This window comes from Rhinoderma darwinii, chromosome 3 (assembly GCF_050947455.1).
Source record: "Rhinoderma darwinii isolate aRhiDar2 chromosome 3, aRhiDar2.hap1, whole genome shotgun sequence".
In the NCBI taxonomy this organism is placed as follows: domain Eukaryota; kingdom Metazoa; phylum Chordata; class Amphibia; order Anura; family Rhinodermatidae; genus Rhinoderma; species Rhinoderma darwinii.
This window is the reverse complement of record NC_134689.1, coordinates 80,407,429-80,423,985: the sequence shown is the minus strand read 5'-3', so window position 1 is coordinate 80,423,985 and position 16,557 is coordinate 80,407,429. Positions and strand designations below refer to the sequence as shown.

The 16,557-nt window shown below is 39.8% G+C and overlaps 1 protein-coding gene across 2 annotated transcripts in view; it reads left to right on the top strand.

Annotated features, from left to right (window-relative positions):
- Positions 1-16,557, top strand: part of WWC1 (WW and C2 domain containing 1) — a 210,153-nt gene that overhangs the window by 119,938 nt on the left and 73,658 nt on the right. For both annotated transcript variants that reach the window (XM_075856421.1, XM_075856420.1), the window contains exons 6-8: positions 3,879-4,008; positions 14,561-14,707; positions 16,331-16,404. In XM_075856421.1, coding sequence (XP_075712536.1) covers positions 3,879-4,008; positions 14,561-14,707; positions 16,331-16,404 — 351 coding nt within the window. The remainder of the gene's footprint in view (positions 1-3,878; positions 4,009-14,560; positions 14,708-16,330; positions 16,405-16,557) is intronic.

The following is a 16,557-nucleotide window of genomic DNA, read 5'->3' as shown; positions in this document are numbered from 1 at the left end:
TTACATGTTATAAAATGGTCCAGGAGAAGGGGAAAAAACGGGTTCGTGCGTGTAATGTACCACACATCAGGGGTGGGCTGATGCAGGGCCGCACTTAGTTGCGGCTTTGCATCATCCCAAGCAAAAGTCATAGGGCCCTATAGAAAAGTCAGGAATTGGCTCCATATCTTGTTGACAGCAAACTGAAATATATCCCTGCAGATAGTAGCAACCAAAACGAAAGGATGGATATTAACAGCATTAAGTAAAATTACAGCACCTATTCCCCCCCCCCCCCCACAAAAAGGACTTGCGTTTCTGCACCTGAATGAACCCCCTCACTCTCTATCCTCATAGCAGATGGTATGGCTTATACGGCTGTAATTACACTGGACTGATGGGTTTCATGGCCTACGCTTGAGGATTAGTGATGTCACTGTACATGCACAATGACATCACTTAATGTGAGATACCAGACAGATCGACTAGCAGTTAAAATCTGCTGCACTCAAGGCCTCAGCTTGAGGTCCTATCACTGGGCTCCAGTGTCTGAGTAGGGCTTAAAGGGGTTATCGCACGAAGACAGCCACTTTTTAATAAGACTCCAGTGGGTCTGCCTTTTCTCACCCTTGGTGATCATCTGCTATTGCTGGGGAAAGCTGCGTCTAGGAAGCCATGGCTGTCGCAGGAGGAAATGTAGCATTACATTGCAACAGTTGAAAAAAATAGCCACCCATGTAATGCATGGACGTCCTGTGTCTGCCAGAGAGTAAGCCACTTACAAGCTCTGTGACATCTATATGCCCTAATAGGACATATGGACAGGGGTTGCCGTACTGAGACAACTACTTAAAGGGACCCTGTCACCAGCATTTCACCTATTGAACTTTACTTATCCCTCACTGGCTGCTGCTATGAAAAGGTCATTGCCGTTATCCCCTCTCGTAAACTCCTCCTCTGACTGTAAATAAGAGTCTGCAAACATTTTGCGCTTTTTATCGTAATAATTCGGTGTCCCTTTGTGCGCACACCCCAGAAGACGACATCAATGCACACGTGTGGGATTTTGTGTGCTGGGGGAAGGCAAGGAGCTGTCAAGAGGCGGGGTAAACGCGGAAAGACTTGAGGAATGAAGATTTGACTCTTTTCAAACGAAGATATGACTCTTTTATGCTCATTAGCATACGGTACAGGAACACTAAAAAGCTCAATACTAAAGCTACAGAGCCGACTAAGACAACAATTATAGGTTATATAGAAATTATTTTTCACCCACTACCACCAGGTATTGCTGGTTTAATAGGTGAAATGCTGGTGACAGGTTCCCTTTAATGGTGAACTTTTGGGCGAAGAAGAAGAGCCCATTGGCAATACCTGGTTGTACGACTGATTAGTATACCCCTGTTATGGAGCAATATCAAATAGTATTCTTGTTAATGCAGCATATATTTCATGTAACTATGCACTGGTTTACAAGTTAAACTCGGTTGATATATATCTGTATAGTAGTAGTAGTAGAGGACAAGTAACAGCACCCACCAGGACTTCAATGACAGAGATTTTGGTTTATTCACCACAGAGTGAACAGAATGAACCTTTCTGAAGCTACCTTTCTCAATATATACAGTGAAGGAAATAAGTATTTGATCCCTTGCTGATTTTGTAAGTTTGCCCACTGTCAAAGTCATGAACAGTCTAGAATATTTAGGCTAGGTTAATTTTACCAGTGAGAGATAGATTATATAAAAAAAAATAAAAAAAATCACATAGTCAAAATTATATATATTTATTTGCATTGTGCACAGAGAAATAAGTATTTGATCCCCTACCAACCATTAAAAGTTCAGCCTCCTCCAGACCAGTTACACGCTCCAAATCAACTTGGTGCCTGCATTAAAGACAGCTGTCTTACATGGTCACCTGTATAAAAGACTCCTGTCCACAGACTCAATGAATCAGTCTGACTCTAACCTCTACAACATGGGCAAGACCAAAGAGCTTTCTAAGGATGTCAGGGACAAGATCATAGACCTGCACAGGGCTGGAATGGGCTACAAAACCATAAGTAAGACGCTGGGTGAGAAGGAGACAACTGTTGGTGCAATAGTAAGAAAATGGAAGACATACAAAATGACTGTCAATCGACATCGATCTGGGGCTCCATGCAAAATCTCACCTCGTGGGGTATCCTTGATCCTGAGGAAGGTGAGAGCTCAGCCGAAAAGTACACGGGGGGAACTTGTTAATGGTCTCAAGGCAGCTGGGACCACAGTCACCAAGAAAACCATTGGTAACACATTACGCCGTAATGGATTAAAATCCTGCAGTGCCCGCAAGGTCCCCCTGCTCAAGAAGGCACATGTACAGGCCCGTCCGAAGTTTGCAAATGAACATCTGGATGATTCTGAGAGTGATTGGGAGAAGGTGCTGTGGTCAGATGAGACTAAAATTGAGCTCTTTAGCATTAACTCAACTCGCCGTGTTTGGAGGAAGAGAAATGCTGCCTATGACCCAAAGAACACCGTCCCCACTGTCAAGCATGGAGGTGGAAACATTATGTTTTGGGGGTGTTTCTCTGCTAAGGGCACAGGACTACTTCACCGCATCAATGGGAAAATGGATGGAGCCATGTACCGTCACATCCTGAGTCACAACCTCCTTCCCTCCACCAGGACATTAAAAATGGCTCGTGGCTGGGTCTTCCAGCACGACAATGACCCGAAACATACAGCCAAGGCAACAAAGGAGTGGCTCAAAAAGAAGCACATTAAGGTCATGGAGTGGCCTAGCCAGTCTCCAGACCTTAATCCCATCGAAAACTTATGGAGGGAGCTGAAGATCCGAGTTGCCAAGCGACAGCCTCGAAATCTTAATGATTTACAGATGAGCTGCAAAGAGGAGTGGTCCAAAATTCCATCTAACATGTGTGCAAACCTCATCATCAACTACAAAAACCGTCTGACTGCTGTGCTTGCCAACAAGGGTTTTGCCACCAAGTATTAAGTCTTGTTTGCCAAAGGGATCAAATACTTATTTCTCTGTGCACAATGAAAATAAATATATATAATTTTGACAATGTGATTTTCTGTTTTTTTTATATATAATCTATCTCTCACTGGTAAAATTAACCTAGCCTAAAAATTCTAGACTGTTCATGTCTTTGTCAGTGGGCAAACTTACAAAATCAGCCAGGGATCAAATACTTATTGCCGGGCAAGTTGTCACGATCCAAGGACAGAGCGATATACAAAAATAGAAATCTTGCAGCACTCCAAGTGTGAAAAAATAGTGTTTTTATTCAGCCAACAAACAGCGACATTTCTGTCCAACAATAGGACCTTTATCAAGCTATATATTAATATAGAATTATATTCGATTTTTCCGTACTGAAGCATATCTGATCCCATTAATTGTGTTCTGCCGTGATAGAATGATATGTACCTTGACTGCTTAGGGTCTCATGCACATCGCAGAGAACAAGGAGTCCCCTGCACCTTCTGTAATATGGGGCCGTAGAGATTCCATTTCCTTCTGTATGGTCTTCCGTCAGGTGCCGTATGGTCTTCCGTCAGGTGCCGTATGCTCTTAGTAGAGAATACCTCTCGAACCAGCATCTGATGGTGCATAACGCAATTATTTTCCTCTCTGATTGGTTTGTCTCCATAGGAAGGCACACAGAAATACAGTCAGGCCCTATGCGCCTCTCTGGGTGCCCTATTATGGCTCAGTACAAGTTGGATCTGTAATACAGCTGTGTTCTTGAGGCCTAACACTTATAATTCTCTAATTAGTAATATGTGATAGAAATGAACCAATTGTCCGAATAGAAAAATTCTGTAGCATCACACTTTGTACAGTAACACACTTGTTCTAATATTACTACAACTGCATTTTACTAGGATTGACATGAAAATGTCTGGAAACCATGTTGGCTATAAACTTGATGAAGCACAAGCTATTTTGACTGAAATGAAATCGATCAAAAAAGCTATCAGTTCTGGAGAAAGAGAGAAGCAGGATCTTATCCAGGTAACGAACACTGTTTATATGTAAAAATGCAATGTGAAGAAAGCTAAATTTTGCAATGTTTTAGTACATAATAATGTTCCAGTGTTTTTCTTCCATTTTTCTCTGTTTATCTTGTTTTCTGTGTTAAAGCGCATCTACCCCTAACATAAAAACATTATTCATTTATTTTGGAAGCAAAAGTGGCAAAAAATTATATAAAGCTTCGTTCACATCTGCGTCGGGACTCTGTTCATGGGTTCCATCGGAGCTTTCCGTCAGGGGAATCCATGAACGGAATCCAAATTGAAACAGACGGAAACCATAGGTTTCCGTTTGCATCACAATTTATTTCAATGGTGACGGATCCGGTAAAAATGGTTTCCGTTTGTCACCGTTGTTCAAGGGTTAAGTCATTTTGAAGCTTGGGAACCCCTAATGGAAAGCTTAGATGGAACCCATGAATGGCGTCCCGACGCAGATATGAACGAAGCCTTAAATTTATCTTCTTCTTTCAAAGCTGTGTGACTACCAGTGCTGGTACTACTTCAGCTCCAGGGGAAAAAAAAGTCTAGTGATGCAACAATATGGGCAGGTTGGATGCCCTGTGGTTTTGTTATTTTTTTTTAGGAGGAAATTCCATTCATTAGATACACTATCCAGAAGGGTCCCCCACTCATCTCATGGCTCATGCATATAGCCAAACCGAGTTGTACGGAGCCATAATAGAGCACTCATAGACTTCTGTGGTGCCCAACTGTACCTCTGTATGCTTCTGATTTCATACAGAGGCATACATAGATTTTTCTTTGTTGGATACCGTATGCATCCGACAGGAACAAAATCAAACCATATTACGGAGGTATTCTCACCTGGAAGCATTGCTTCTCGGGGAGAATAACCCTGTAATACAGTGCCACATGGAGTATAATACAGTGGCCCTCAGAGTCCCTCTGCATGCCGTTGTACAGGATTATACGGGATGATTTACCAATGAGTAATACTGAAAGGGTCTCACAATTCTGTTGATTAGCTTTTCGCTATATAAACTATATCAACTGTTGGAAATATTGATATGTATATCTCTTCGACATGGGAAACTAAAAGTTTAACCGGAACATGTTGAATGGATGGCAAATGCTGCCGTTATTTTTCAGCACGTGATATTGAGTTAGTGTTTTAGCTGTGTTGACAACTAGTCCAGTTCTTCCATTGTGAACAATAAAAGCTTTTCACAAACATGTGATGCAGAACATGCAGACATTTCTGTGACTAAAAATCTATCCCATATATGATGAACCCTGAATGTGGTTGTTTCTGCAGCACGTACATGGATTTTCCAAACTCTGATATATGGAATAATATCAGACATTTCTGCTAGAAATCTGCCACATGTGAAGAAGGCCTTAGGCTTGGTTCAGACAGGGTTTCTTTTTTTTTTCCGTTTAAATTCGCATGTAAAAACTCCCATAACAATGCGTGTTTTTCCCTTGCCGCACCATGACGTGATTGTACGTCAAGCCACAGGGAATAGTATGGAACGTAATTAATGCATGGTGAATGTCAAGAAAAAAAAAAGACAGAATTGCTGTTTTTGGTCAAATCTACAGTACCCCAAAATGGTACCAATAAAAATTACAGCTCGCTATGGAAAAGTACTCACACCACTTCATCAATGGAAAAATAAAAAAGTTATTATACTCAGAATATGGCGACACAAAATAAATTTTTGTTTAACAAATAGTGTTTTCTTTGTAAAAATAGTAAATCTTAAAAAAAAAATTGGTATCACCGTAATCTTTTTGACCTGCAGAATAAAGTTAACATGCTTTTTTTTTTTATCAGACTGTGAACGCCGTGAAGACAAACCCAAAAAACAATAGCGATATCACCGGTTTTTTTTTCCTATTCCACCCGACAAATAATTTTTTTCCTGTTTTTCAGCACATTATATGGTGCAATAAATGATGATGTTAAAAACTACAACTCCTCGCACAAAAATACAAGCCCTAATACAGCTATGTTGATTGAAAAATAAAAGCTTTATGGCCCTTGGGAGGTGGGAAGGAAAAAACAAAAATGAAAAAACGTAAATTGGACTGGTCCTTAAGGGGTTAATGCAATGTTTTTCATAAATATATTTCTCTAAGGTTTTTTTTTAAGGTACAGTATAAAGCCTATGGAGAAAAATTACACTGACCCAAAAAAATGACAAAAAAAATTCACCACAAATCCAAAACGTTGTGTGTAGCATTCTTATAATTTCTTATAGACTCCCAGAAAACATCTGGCTGCAGTATTTTAGCAAAAAAATACAAAACCTGTGCAAAATGCACCTAAAAAGATTGGGGCAGATTTAGGCTGAATTCAAACGACTGTGGTGTACGTCCGTGTGACAAGGGCCGTCACGCGGATGCATGTATTTCAATGGGGCCGTTCACAGCCGTTGTTTCAACAGTTTTCGTTGAAAAATAGAACATGTCCTATTTTGTTCCGTTTTCACGGATCCCTCGATAGACTCAAGTCTATGGCGATACGTGAAAACGGGACCTGCAAGGGGGCACCTCGGACGTGAAATTCGGCTGTTTTTCACATCAGAGTTTCCCCACGTTCGTCTGAATTCAGCCTAACTAACACTGGAGTTTGATATGTCCGTCTTGCTTTAAAACCTTCAGGAGTAAGATGCGACAAACTTATTAAGAGGCGCACGCCTCCTAATATATTTGAAGCAAATGCGCGGTCCGTGCGCCACAAAGTGAAATACATGGCAATTACGAGTGTGCGTAGATTTCCAATATTGCACTGTAATCAAACACATATTCGACAGTGCGAAAATATTGTGCAACATGACTATGGCGCCCTGGATGTAGGTATTATTATTATTTACATAGCACAATATTGGGGTCATATATTGTAACAATTACAGAAGACAAATGAAACAATTGTTTACAAAATACATCAAGGTAGAATCCCTGCCCATATAGCTTACAATCTAAAAGGCCTATGGAGTAGATACAAGAGGTCACGTGAGCAGCTCTATACATGGCATTTGGAAGAATACCAGTTGGGGGATTCTTTTGGGCGCTTTATATGCTTGTTGCAAGAGCTTTTAATGATCTTTTGAAGGTTTGTAGGGTTGGAGAATGTCGGATAGAAAGGGGTATCTGGGAGTTATTGATAGTAAAATTGCATGAGCAACAGTTCACCTTTAGCAATTATGTGGAAAAATGACTAGGAGATGTGTGCAAGTATCATGAAGTGATGTAAATCTTTAGACTGCATTTGAGGCGGCTGGTATTTCTACAATGTTTTTGTATTTTAGATGATTGTCTGATTTTCTATTTCCTATGTTTTAATGTGAGAAAGTTTTATCCTAGTGGGCATTTCAGACAGTATCAAGCAGCATGCTTTACTTACTGGTGTGATGCCATATAAACTATATCCACACCCTAGACACTATCTACACACCCACAGAGAATTTCAGGTCATCTGGCAGGTAGTGAGAAGTTCTAATTAGTCTGCAGGGACAGGTTTGGACTAATCGCGGATTTGATATTAACTTGCGGGATTATGTTTAATTGGAGGGTTTTGGATTCCTATTTTTTTTCAACTCTAATTTCACTTGTTTTCTTTATTAAATTTAATGCTTTTCTGGGTAATCTTGTTAACATTTGGCTTTTTGATTTATGTAATTTGAATTTAGTTTTGTGTGTTACTGTTGATATTAAAGGGTCAATTTTTATTAGAGATATTTACATTCATTTAAAAAGTTAAAGACAATCATTAGTTATATAAGTTATAGTAGTAGTATACTATTTGTGGTGAGAGCTATATAATTATTTCATAGCAGAACAGATCAGAAAATCGCATCAGAGCTGGTGTCTCAGAGCTTCAATTTCAAGACATGAATTCAAGAGTCAATATACAGCGCATTTGGAAAGTCTTCAGACCCTTTCACTTTTTTAATATGTTGAGGCCTTGGGGAAAAACATGATTTTTTTATTTTATTTTAGCACATCATTCTTCACTCAATAGTCCATAATGATAAAGTGAAAACAGAATTATTATTTTTTTTTTATTTATTACAAATTAAAAACTCTAATTTTGCACGAACATAAGTATTTATACCCTTTGCTATGACACTTGAAATTTAGCTCTGGGGGCCCCCCATTTCTCTAGATCATCTTTGAAATGTTTCTATGCCTTGATTGGAGTCCACCTGGGGTAAATTCATTTGATTGGACATGATTTTGAAAGACACACCCCTGTCTATATAAGGACAACAGCTGACAATGCATATCAGAGCAAAAACCAGGCCATGAGGAGGAAAGAACTTTCTGTAGAGCTCAGAGACGAAAAAAATTCTGCTGCACTGAATGTTCCCAAGAGCACAGTGGCCTGCATTATTCTTAACCCCTTCCCGTCGCAGCCACTTTTGGACTAAGTGACAGAGCCCCATTTTTAAAATCTGACGTGTCACTTTATGTGGTAATAACTTTGGAATGCTTTCACCTAGCCAAGCGATTCTGAGATTGTTTTCGCGTGATAAATTGTAGTTTATGTCAGGGGTAAAATTTGGTCGATAAATTCATTGCTTATTTGGGAAAACACCAAAATTTTGAGAAAAATTACAAGTTTTCTAAATTTGATTGTATCTGATTTTTCAGTTCATATCGATGTTGGAGGACTTGTTTTTTGCGTAACTAACTGTAATTTTTGTGGGTATCATTTTGGGATAGTTGGGACTTTTTCATCACTTTTTATTACATTTTATTTTCGACAAGATGTCCAAAAAAGAATTGCTGTCATTGTTTTTTATTTAATTGTTTTTTCCGGTGTCCACCTTTCGGTAAAAATAACATGATATTTTTATATTTCATGCCATTCCGTACACGGCCATACCTATTATGTATAGTTTTTTTTCTGTTTCTTTTTTTTCAATTATAAAGGACTTAATCAGGGAAACAGGGCGATTTATTTAATTTTGTATTTATTTATTTTCCTAAAAAAAAATTTTTACACTTGGGGACTTGAAGACCTGATCTTCTGATCCCCAGTACAATACACTGCACTACTTTATGTAGTGTACTGTAACTGTCATTCTTTAACTGACCGTTAACTTATTAGGTTCTGTCCCCTCCTTTTGTCAACCACTTAAATGCGACCGTCGCTATTACAGCTCCTGTGTCCGCTTCATCTTCAGGACGTCCCTGGTACGTCAGTTTGCACTAAGTTACTTGCAATACCGACGTACCAGATACGTCATTTTTGAAACCACCAGAACTATGCCTAGAGCTGGCTCCCCCCACCAAGCTAATTAATCGGTGTAGAAGGGCCTTGGTAACATAGATGACCAAGAACCCAATGGTCACTCTGGCTGAGCTCCAAAGATCCTCTGTGCAGATTGGAGAAACTTCCAGAAGGTCAACCATTACTGCAGCACTTTCACCAATCTGGGCTTTATGGAATAGTGGCCAGAAAGAAGCCTCAGTAAAAGTCACATAAAACCTGCCTGGACTTTGCAAAAAACACCTAAAGGACTTTCAGACTGTGGGAAAAAAGATTTAATGGTCTGATGAAACCAAGATTGAACTTTTTGGCCTCAATTCTAAGCTGTTTGGAGTAAACTAGGCACTGATCACCACCTGCCCAATAACATCCCTACAGTGAAGCATGGTGGTGGCAGCATCATGCTGTGAGGGTGTTTTTTCAGCCGCTGGGACAGGGAGACTGGTCAGGGTTGAGGAAAAGATGAATGGAGCAAAATACAGAGATATTCTTAATGAAAACCTGATCCAGAGTGCTCCGGACCTCAGACTGGACCGAAGGTTCACCTTCCAACAAGACAATGACCCTAAGCACACAGCCAAGACAACACAGGAGTGACTTAGGGACAACTCTTGTGAATGTCCTTGAGTGGCCCAGTCAGATCCCTGACTTGAACCCTATTGAACATCTCTGGAGAGACCTGAAAATAGCTGTCCCCATCCAACCTGACAGAGCTTGGAGAGATCTGCAAAGAAGAATGGCAGAAAATCCCCAAATCCAGGTTTACAAACCTTGTGGCAGGAAGGCTGGAGGCTGTTATCGCTGCCAAAGGTGCTTCAACTAAGTACTCACTAAAGGGTCTGAATACTTAAAGAGGCTCTGTCACCAGATTTTGCAACCCCTATCTGCTATTGCAGCAGATAGGCGCTGCAATGTAGATAAGAGTAACGTTTTTATTTTTAAAAAACGAGCATTTTTGGCCAAGTTATGACCATTTTTGTATTTATGCAAATGAGGCTTGCAAAAGTACAACTGGGCGTGTTGAAAAGTAAAAGTACAACTGGGCGTGTATTATGTGTGTACATCGGGGCGTTTTTACTTCTTTTACTAGCTGGGCGTTCTGACGAGAAGTATCATCCACTTCTCTTCAGAACGCCCAGCTTCTGGCAGATCACGCTGTGACGTCACTTCCCCAGGTCCTGCATCGTGTCAGACGAGCGAGGACACATCGGCACCAGAGGCTACAGTTGATTCTGACTTACCTGCAAACGCCGATGCTGCTGCAGAATCATCTGTAGCCTCTGGTGCCGATGTGTCCTCGCTCGTCTGACACGATGCAGGACCTGGGGAAGTGACGTCACAGCGTGATCTGCCAGAAGCTGGGCGTTCTGAAGAGAAGTGGATGATACTTCTCGTCAGAACGCCCAGCTAGTAAAAGAAGTAAAAACGCCCCGATGTACGCACAGAATACACGCCCAGTTGTACTTTTACTTTTCAACACGCCCAGTTGTACTTTTGCAAGCCTCATTTGCATAAATACAAAAATGGTCATAACTTGGCCAAAAATGCTCGTTTTAAAAAAAATAAAAACGTTACTGTAATCTACATTGCAGCGCCTATCTGCTGCAATAACAGATAGGGGTTGCAAAATCTGGTGACAGAGCCTCTTTAAGTCAATGCAATATTTTAGTTTTTCCTTTTCAATAAATTAGCAAAGATTACTAACATTCTATTTTCACTTTGTCATTATGGGGTATTGAGTGCAGAATGAAAGGGAAAAACGTTAATTTTTTTTATTTTCGCACAAGTCCTCAACAAAAATATGAAAAAGGGTCTGAAGACTTTCTGAATGCATTGTTTGTTAAAATCTATAACATAATAGCAGGGTAAGTACTTAATGCATGGATTTATGTCATTTGATAATACTCCTATATAGCGGCTGGACTTTCTGCTTTATAGGGTTGTTTTTTTAACATCTAGTCCTAAATGTATGATATGATTCTGCTCTATACCTCCATACTGAAGATGACAATAGATTTTTTTTGCCTGAAGTGATAATCGGGCCAATTATCGAACAGCTTAGGGGTTCATATTGTGTTCTTCTGACAGTCAGATGCGCTCAGGGGCTCATGCACACATGCACAGAGCTTGTAAGTCAGTTCACAGAAGCCGCCTACAGGCTTCATCAGACGCCATTTGCATGATGATGTTCTTCCATAGAAGCAATGGGAAGGTACAGTAGAGGTCCAATGTAGCTCTATATCATAATTAAAAAAGGTTAGTTTTAAACAATCAGAATGATTCAGCACCGATTCAACACCAGCGCTATTGGCACAACAGGAATAATAGTAGTATATATATATATATATATATATATATATATATATATATATAAATATAAATTTTGAGCTCAGACTCATTTTCAGTCAGCCACATCAGATGACTCCCTTTGGAAAATGAAACAGTGACTTGATCTGTTGTTGTGAGCAGCTCCTCGGCTGCTCCTTGATCTGCTTTTGTTCGCAGTATGTTTTAGAAATATCCTGTGGTATTGTCATGTATATTTTACAGTACTAAGCTCACAGACTTAACAGTGCTCACAAATTGATATAAAAATAGATACTTGGTGGTCATTTTGATCCCAAAGGAGATCAGTCCATGATATCAAAACGGAGAATACATCGTATTTTTTTTAATTTATGCCAAGGAAAATGTTTGTTCGAAAATAATACATATTCACTCATTTCTGTTTTAAGCCTGAATATAGTAATTTTTGCTTACAAAACAGTATTAATCATCAGCCAAATAGATTTCAACATGTTTATAATAATTATGCCCAGCTGTAGCAATGTGTATAGTTCAAACAGGGAAGGCGGAGAGACTGCGGGTGTGATCCTTTCTAAATTTCTGTTCATTTAGTAGTCTCTGTGTACATCACGTTATCTGAACACGTTCGGTGTATGCGCCGGGAAAGATCCCAGAGCATATATCAAACTTAGCCATTGGCCCCCTTTACAACCGAAGTAGGCCAGGAGAGTGTCCTGTTAGCCTCCGCTGGGGTAGTATGTGTCTGCATACCTTTTTTTTTTTTTTTTTTTACCGTATTGGCATCAACCTTATAGGGGTTTTGCCTTCCTCTTGATCAACTCGGTAGGATTGTAGGCTTGACTTGATGGACCTGTGTGTTTTTTTAACCTCATCAACTATGTATCTATAGTAAAGCGCAACAGACTGTGTTTTCCCTTACAGTGGGCCTCCTAAAAAATAAATAAATATATATATATATATATATATATTACTGTGTGGTATAATTTTTTCTTAACACTGCGACAATTTGACGACTTGCCACTATATGGCTATACAATGGCACACTTTGGAGTTATACGTCAGGGAATACACGTATGCCTCCGCAATATTGCTCTAACTTGATATGAACAAAGCCTTACACCTATATTTGCGATAAGACCGCCCCATTAAAATCCAGTTATATTCAGTCAGGTAGTTGTATTTATTATCACACAGCATCTAATTGTTTTGGTGGGGGGGATGATTACATCGGTGGAGTTTATGACCACCACCAGTTTCCACAATAAGTGTGCTGTGGTGCCCTATAAAGTAATTGAAGGCTGACGCAACATTCCAAGCAAACACAATGTATATGAATGGCATTTTGTTTCGAATGTTTTGTTCAGAGATTTACTTCGACACTGAATGGATTAAGCGGCTCTCTAATTTAGTGCATAAACCGAAACGCTCACTATGATAGACTTCATTAAAATTCCTAATGACTATACTAGTCAGGAATTGCTTCCATTTAACAGCACCCCTAAAGTGCCAAACAGGGGCCTGAAAAAAGCACCTTCATTTCTGTGTTGTAACATGGTGCATCACATGATCCCCATCAGCCAATTAGCAGCTCTAAAATGGATCACATGACCTACACACCACTGCTTTGCAAATACAGAAATCCTAAACTGCATCACATGTTCCTTTCAGAGCTTCTAAATAGCTTAGAGGGATTACATGGTGCACTAGGTTACATAGTTACATAGTACGGTTGAAAAAAGACACATGTCCATCAAGTTCAACCAAGGGATGGGATAATCGAAGGGAAAAAATTCTACACATTGACATAGGAGCTGATATTTTTTCATTCTAGGAAATGTTTTAAAGCCATCTACTGTCCCTGCTGTGACCAGCTCCTGCGGTAGACTATTCCATAGAGTTACAGTTCTCACAGTAAAGAAGGCTTGTCGCCTCTGCAGGTTGAACCTTTCTTTTTCCAGACGGAGGGAGTGCCCCCTTGTTTTTTGAGGGTGTTTTACATGGAACAGGATTTCACCATATTTTTTGTGTGTCATTCATATATTTATATAAGTTAATCATGTCCCCCCTTAGTCGTCTTTTTTTAGGCTAAATAGGTTTAATTATTTAAATCTTTCCTCATAATTTAGATTCTCCATGCCCCTTATTAGTTTCGTTGCTCTTCTTTGTATTTTTTTCCAACTCCAGGGCATCTTTCTATGAACTGGAGCCCAGAACTGAACTGCATATTCTAGATGAGGCCTCACTAATGCTTTGTAAAGTGGTAATATTACATCCCTGTCCCGAGAGTCCATGCCTCTTTTAATACACGACAATATCTTGCTGGCCCTTGAAGCAGCTGATTGACACTGCATGCTGTTATTTAGTTTATGATTTACAAGTACACCCAGATCCTTCTCAACAAGTGACTCCCCCAGTGTAGCTCCCCCTAGGACATATGATGCATGCAGGTTGTTTGTACCCAAATGAATAACTTTACATTCATCTACATTAAACTTAATTTGCCAACTGGATGCCCAAACACTTAGTGTGTCCAAATCAGCTTGCATTTTACGAATATCTTCCATAGACTGGACAACATTACATAGCTTGGTGTCATCTGCAAAAATAGAAGGTGACTTCACAGAACCAGGAAATGCTTTCTTTTCAGCCCCATTTTGGATTTATTGTATCCACTAGTATGTCTCTAGTGTTAGGGTGTCGTACTGATGTCCTCACTTTAATAAGTCTGTCATAGTGACAGTAGGTTCTCTTTAAATATTGAAAACAAAGAAAACAACTTTGCCATGGAACCTGCCAGGTCAAAAAGTTAGTGTTGTTCTGATAGGAGTCCCTTAGTTTATGTGAATAGTATTGAAAGTACTGTGGCATGTAATGGACCTATGTATAAACTCACATCCGTGTTTTACGTTTGTATTGTCTCTTATATGCTGCACTCAGGAAAAGCATACATTCTTAAAGGCATTGTGTTTTGTTTCTCCAGAGCCTTGCCAGGTTGAAAAATGGCTTCCTCATTGAAAAAGGTTCGCAGTCAGACCTTTGGTCCAGTGAGACATCTTTGAATAGCTCAAGTCTTTCCTTATCCAGACAGTTTCAGAATGTTAGTTCCCAGACTGACCTTTCAGGAAATGTAAGTAAATTGCTTGACTTTTACCAATGGTCAAACATTAAAAATATCTCCTGTTTTGGTTCCCATTTTATAACATTCAGTAAGTAAAACTAATCTTCACACACAGCAATGCTATAATCAAATCATTCTGGTTTATGCGGCTGCTTGATATTAATAAGCAAATCTTAAAGAGGCTCTGTCACCAGATTTTGCAACCCCTATCTGCTATTGCAGCAGATAGGCGCTGCAATGTAGATTACAGTAACGTTTTTATTTTTAAAAAACGAGCATTTTTGGCCAAGTTATGACCATTTTTGTAGTTATGCAAATGAGGCTTGCAAAAGTCCAAGTGGGTGTGTTTAAAAGTAAAAGTCCAAGTGGGTGTGTATTATGTGCGTACATCGGGGCGTTTTTAATACTTTCACTAGCTGGGCGCTCTGAAGAGAAGTAACATCCTCTTCTCTTCAGAACGCCCAGCTTCTGACAGTGCAGATCTGTGACGTCACTCACAGGTCCTGCATCGTGACGGCCACATCGGCACCAGAGGCTACAGTTGATTCTGCAGCAGCATCAGCGTTTGCAGGTAAGTCGATCTTACCTGCAAACGCTGATGCTGCTGCAGAATCAACTGTAGCCTCAGGTGCCGATGTGGCCGTCACGATGCAGGACCTGTGAGTGACGTCACAGATCTGCACTGTCAGAAGCTGGGCGTTCTGAAGAGAAGAGGATGTTACTTCTCTTCACAGCGCCCAGCTAGTGAAAGTATTAAAAACGCCCCGATGTACGCACATAATACACGCCCACTTGGACTTTTACTTTTAAACACACCCACTTGGACTTTTGCAAGCCTCATTTGCATAACTACAAAAATGGTCATAACTTGGCCAAAAATGCTCGTTTTTTAAAAATAAAAACGTTACTGTAATCTACATTGCAGCGCCTATCTGCTGCAATAGCAGATAGGGGTTGCAAAATCTGGTGACAGAGCCTCTTTAAGTTGGCCATACACATTAGATAAACGGTGGCCAAAACTGCCGATTTTGGCAGGATTGGCTAGCAATGTAATGTGTATGCGGCCACCTGACTGTTCCCAAAAGAATATATGATGTGGAAAGTTCCTGCGGGAAATAATCCGCTGCCAGAGGTCTCTGTTAGTGAATTATTCACCTCTCCCGATTGAAATAAACCGCGTGCGTTTGTTTATGGTGTATTTTGGTGAAACAGTTTAATAGACAATGCCGTCTTTACGCATCTATATGCCTTTCCAAAATCTGTAGGTTTGTTCTGCATTCGATATTGAGCAAAATCTGAGGATTTATAACCATTAAAACTACATAGCAACATCAGACAAAGGTGCAAGAGAAAGTGAATAGTATAAACTGTAATTCCTCCCCCAGTTCCATTAATTAGTTACAATGTCTTTATATTTTTTATGGTTTCTATTATCCCTGTAGCATAAAGATATTCCTCAGTGCTTTACAAAGAGATGTTCCTTCTATGTTTGAGTGAGATGTTATAAAAGTGTCCAGTTTTTAGCATAAAATGACTGAAAGAAAGAACAAATATAATTCCTAAGTCTGTTTTAGCTTGATAAGCACAACTAAAAGAACATGATACACTTGTCTGATGTTATTGTTTCCCCAGCTCGCTGTGATCAGTAATAACCAGTTGGCGGAGAAGGTCAGATTACGGCTTCGATATGAAGAGGCAAAGAGAAGGTAATTGCTGTTTTTTCAGCTGTTTATATTGTTAGTTGACACATATAGTTTTCTGCTAACAGGTCTGTAGGTTGTGCTCCAAAGTGCAGTCGTGATATTGCTTTGGAGTTTGTTGGACACAGTAATGAGTGCCGGTCGGTTGTGATCCGTCTA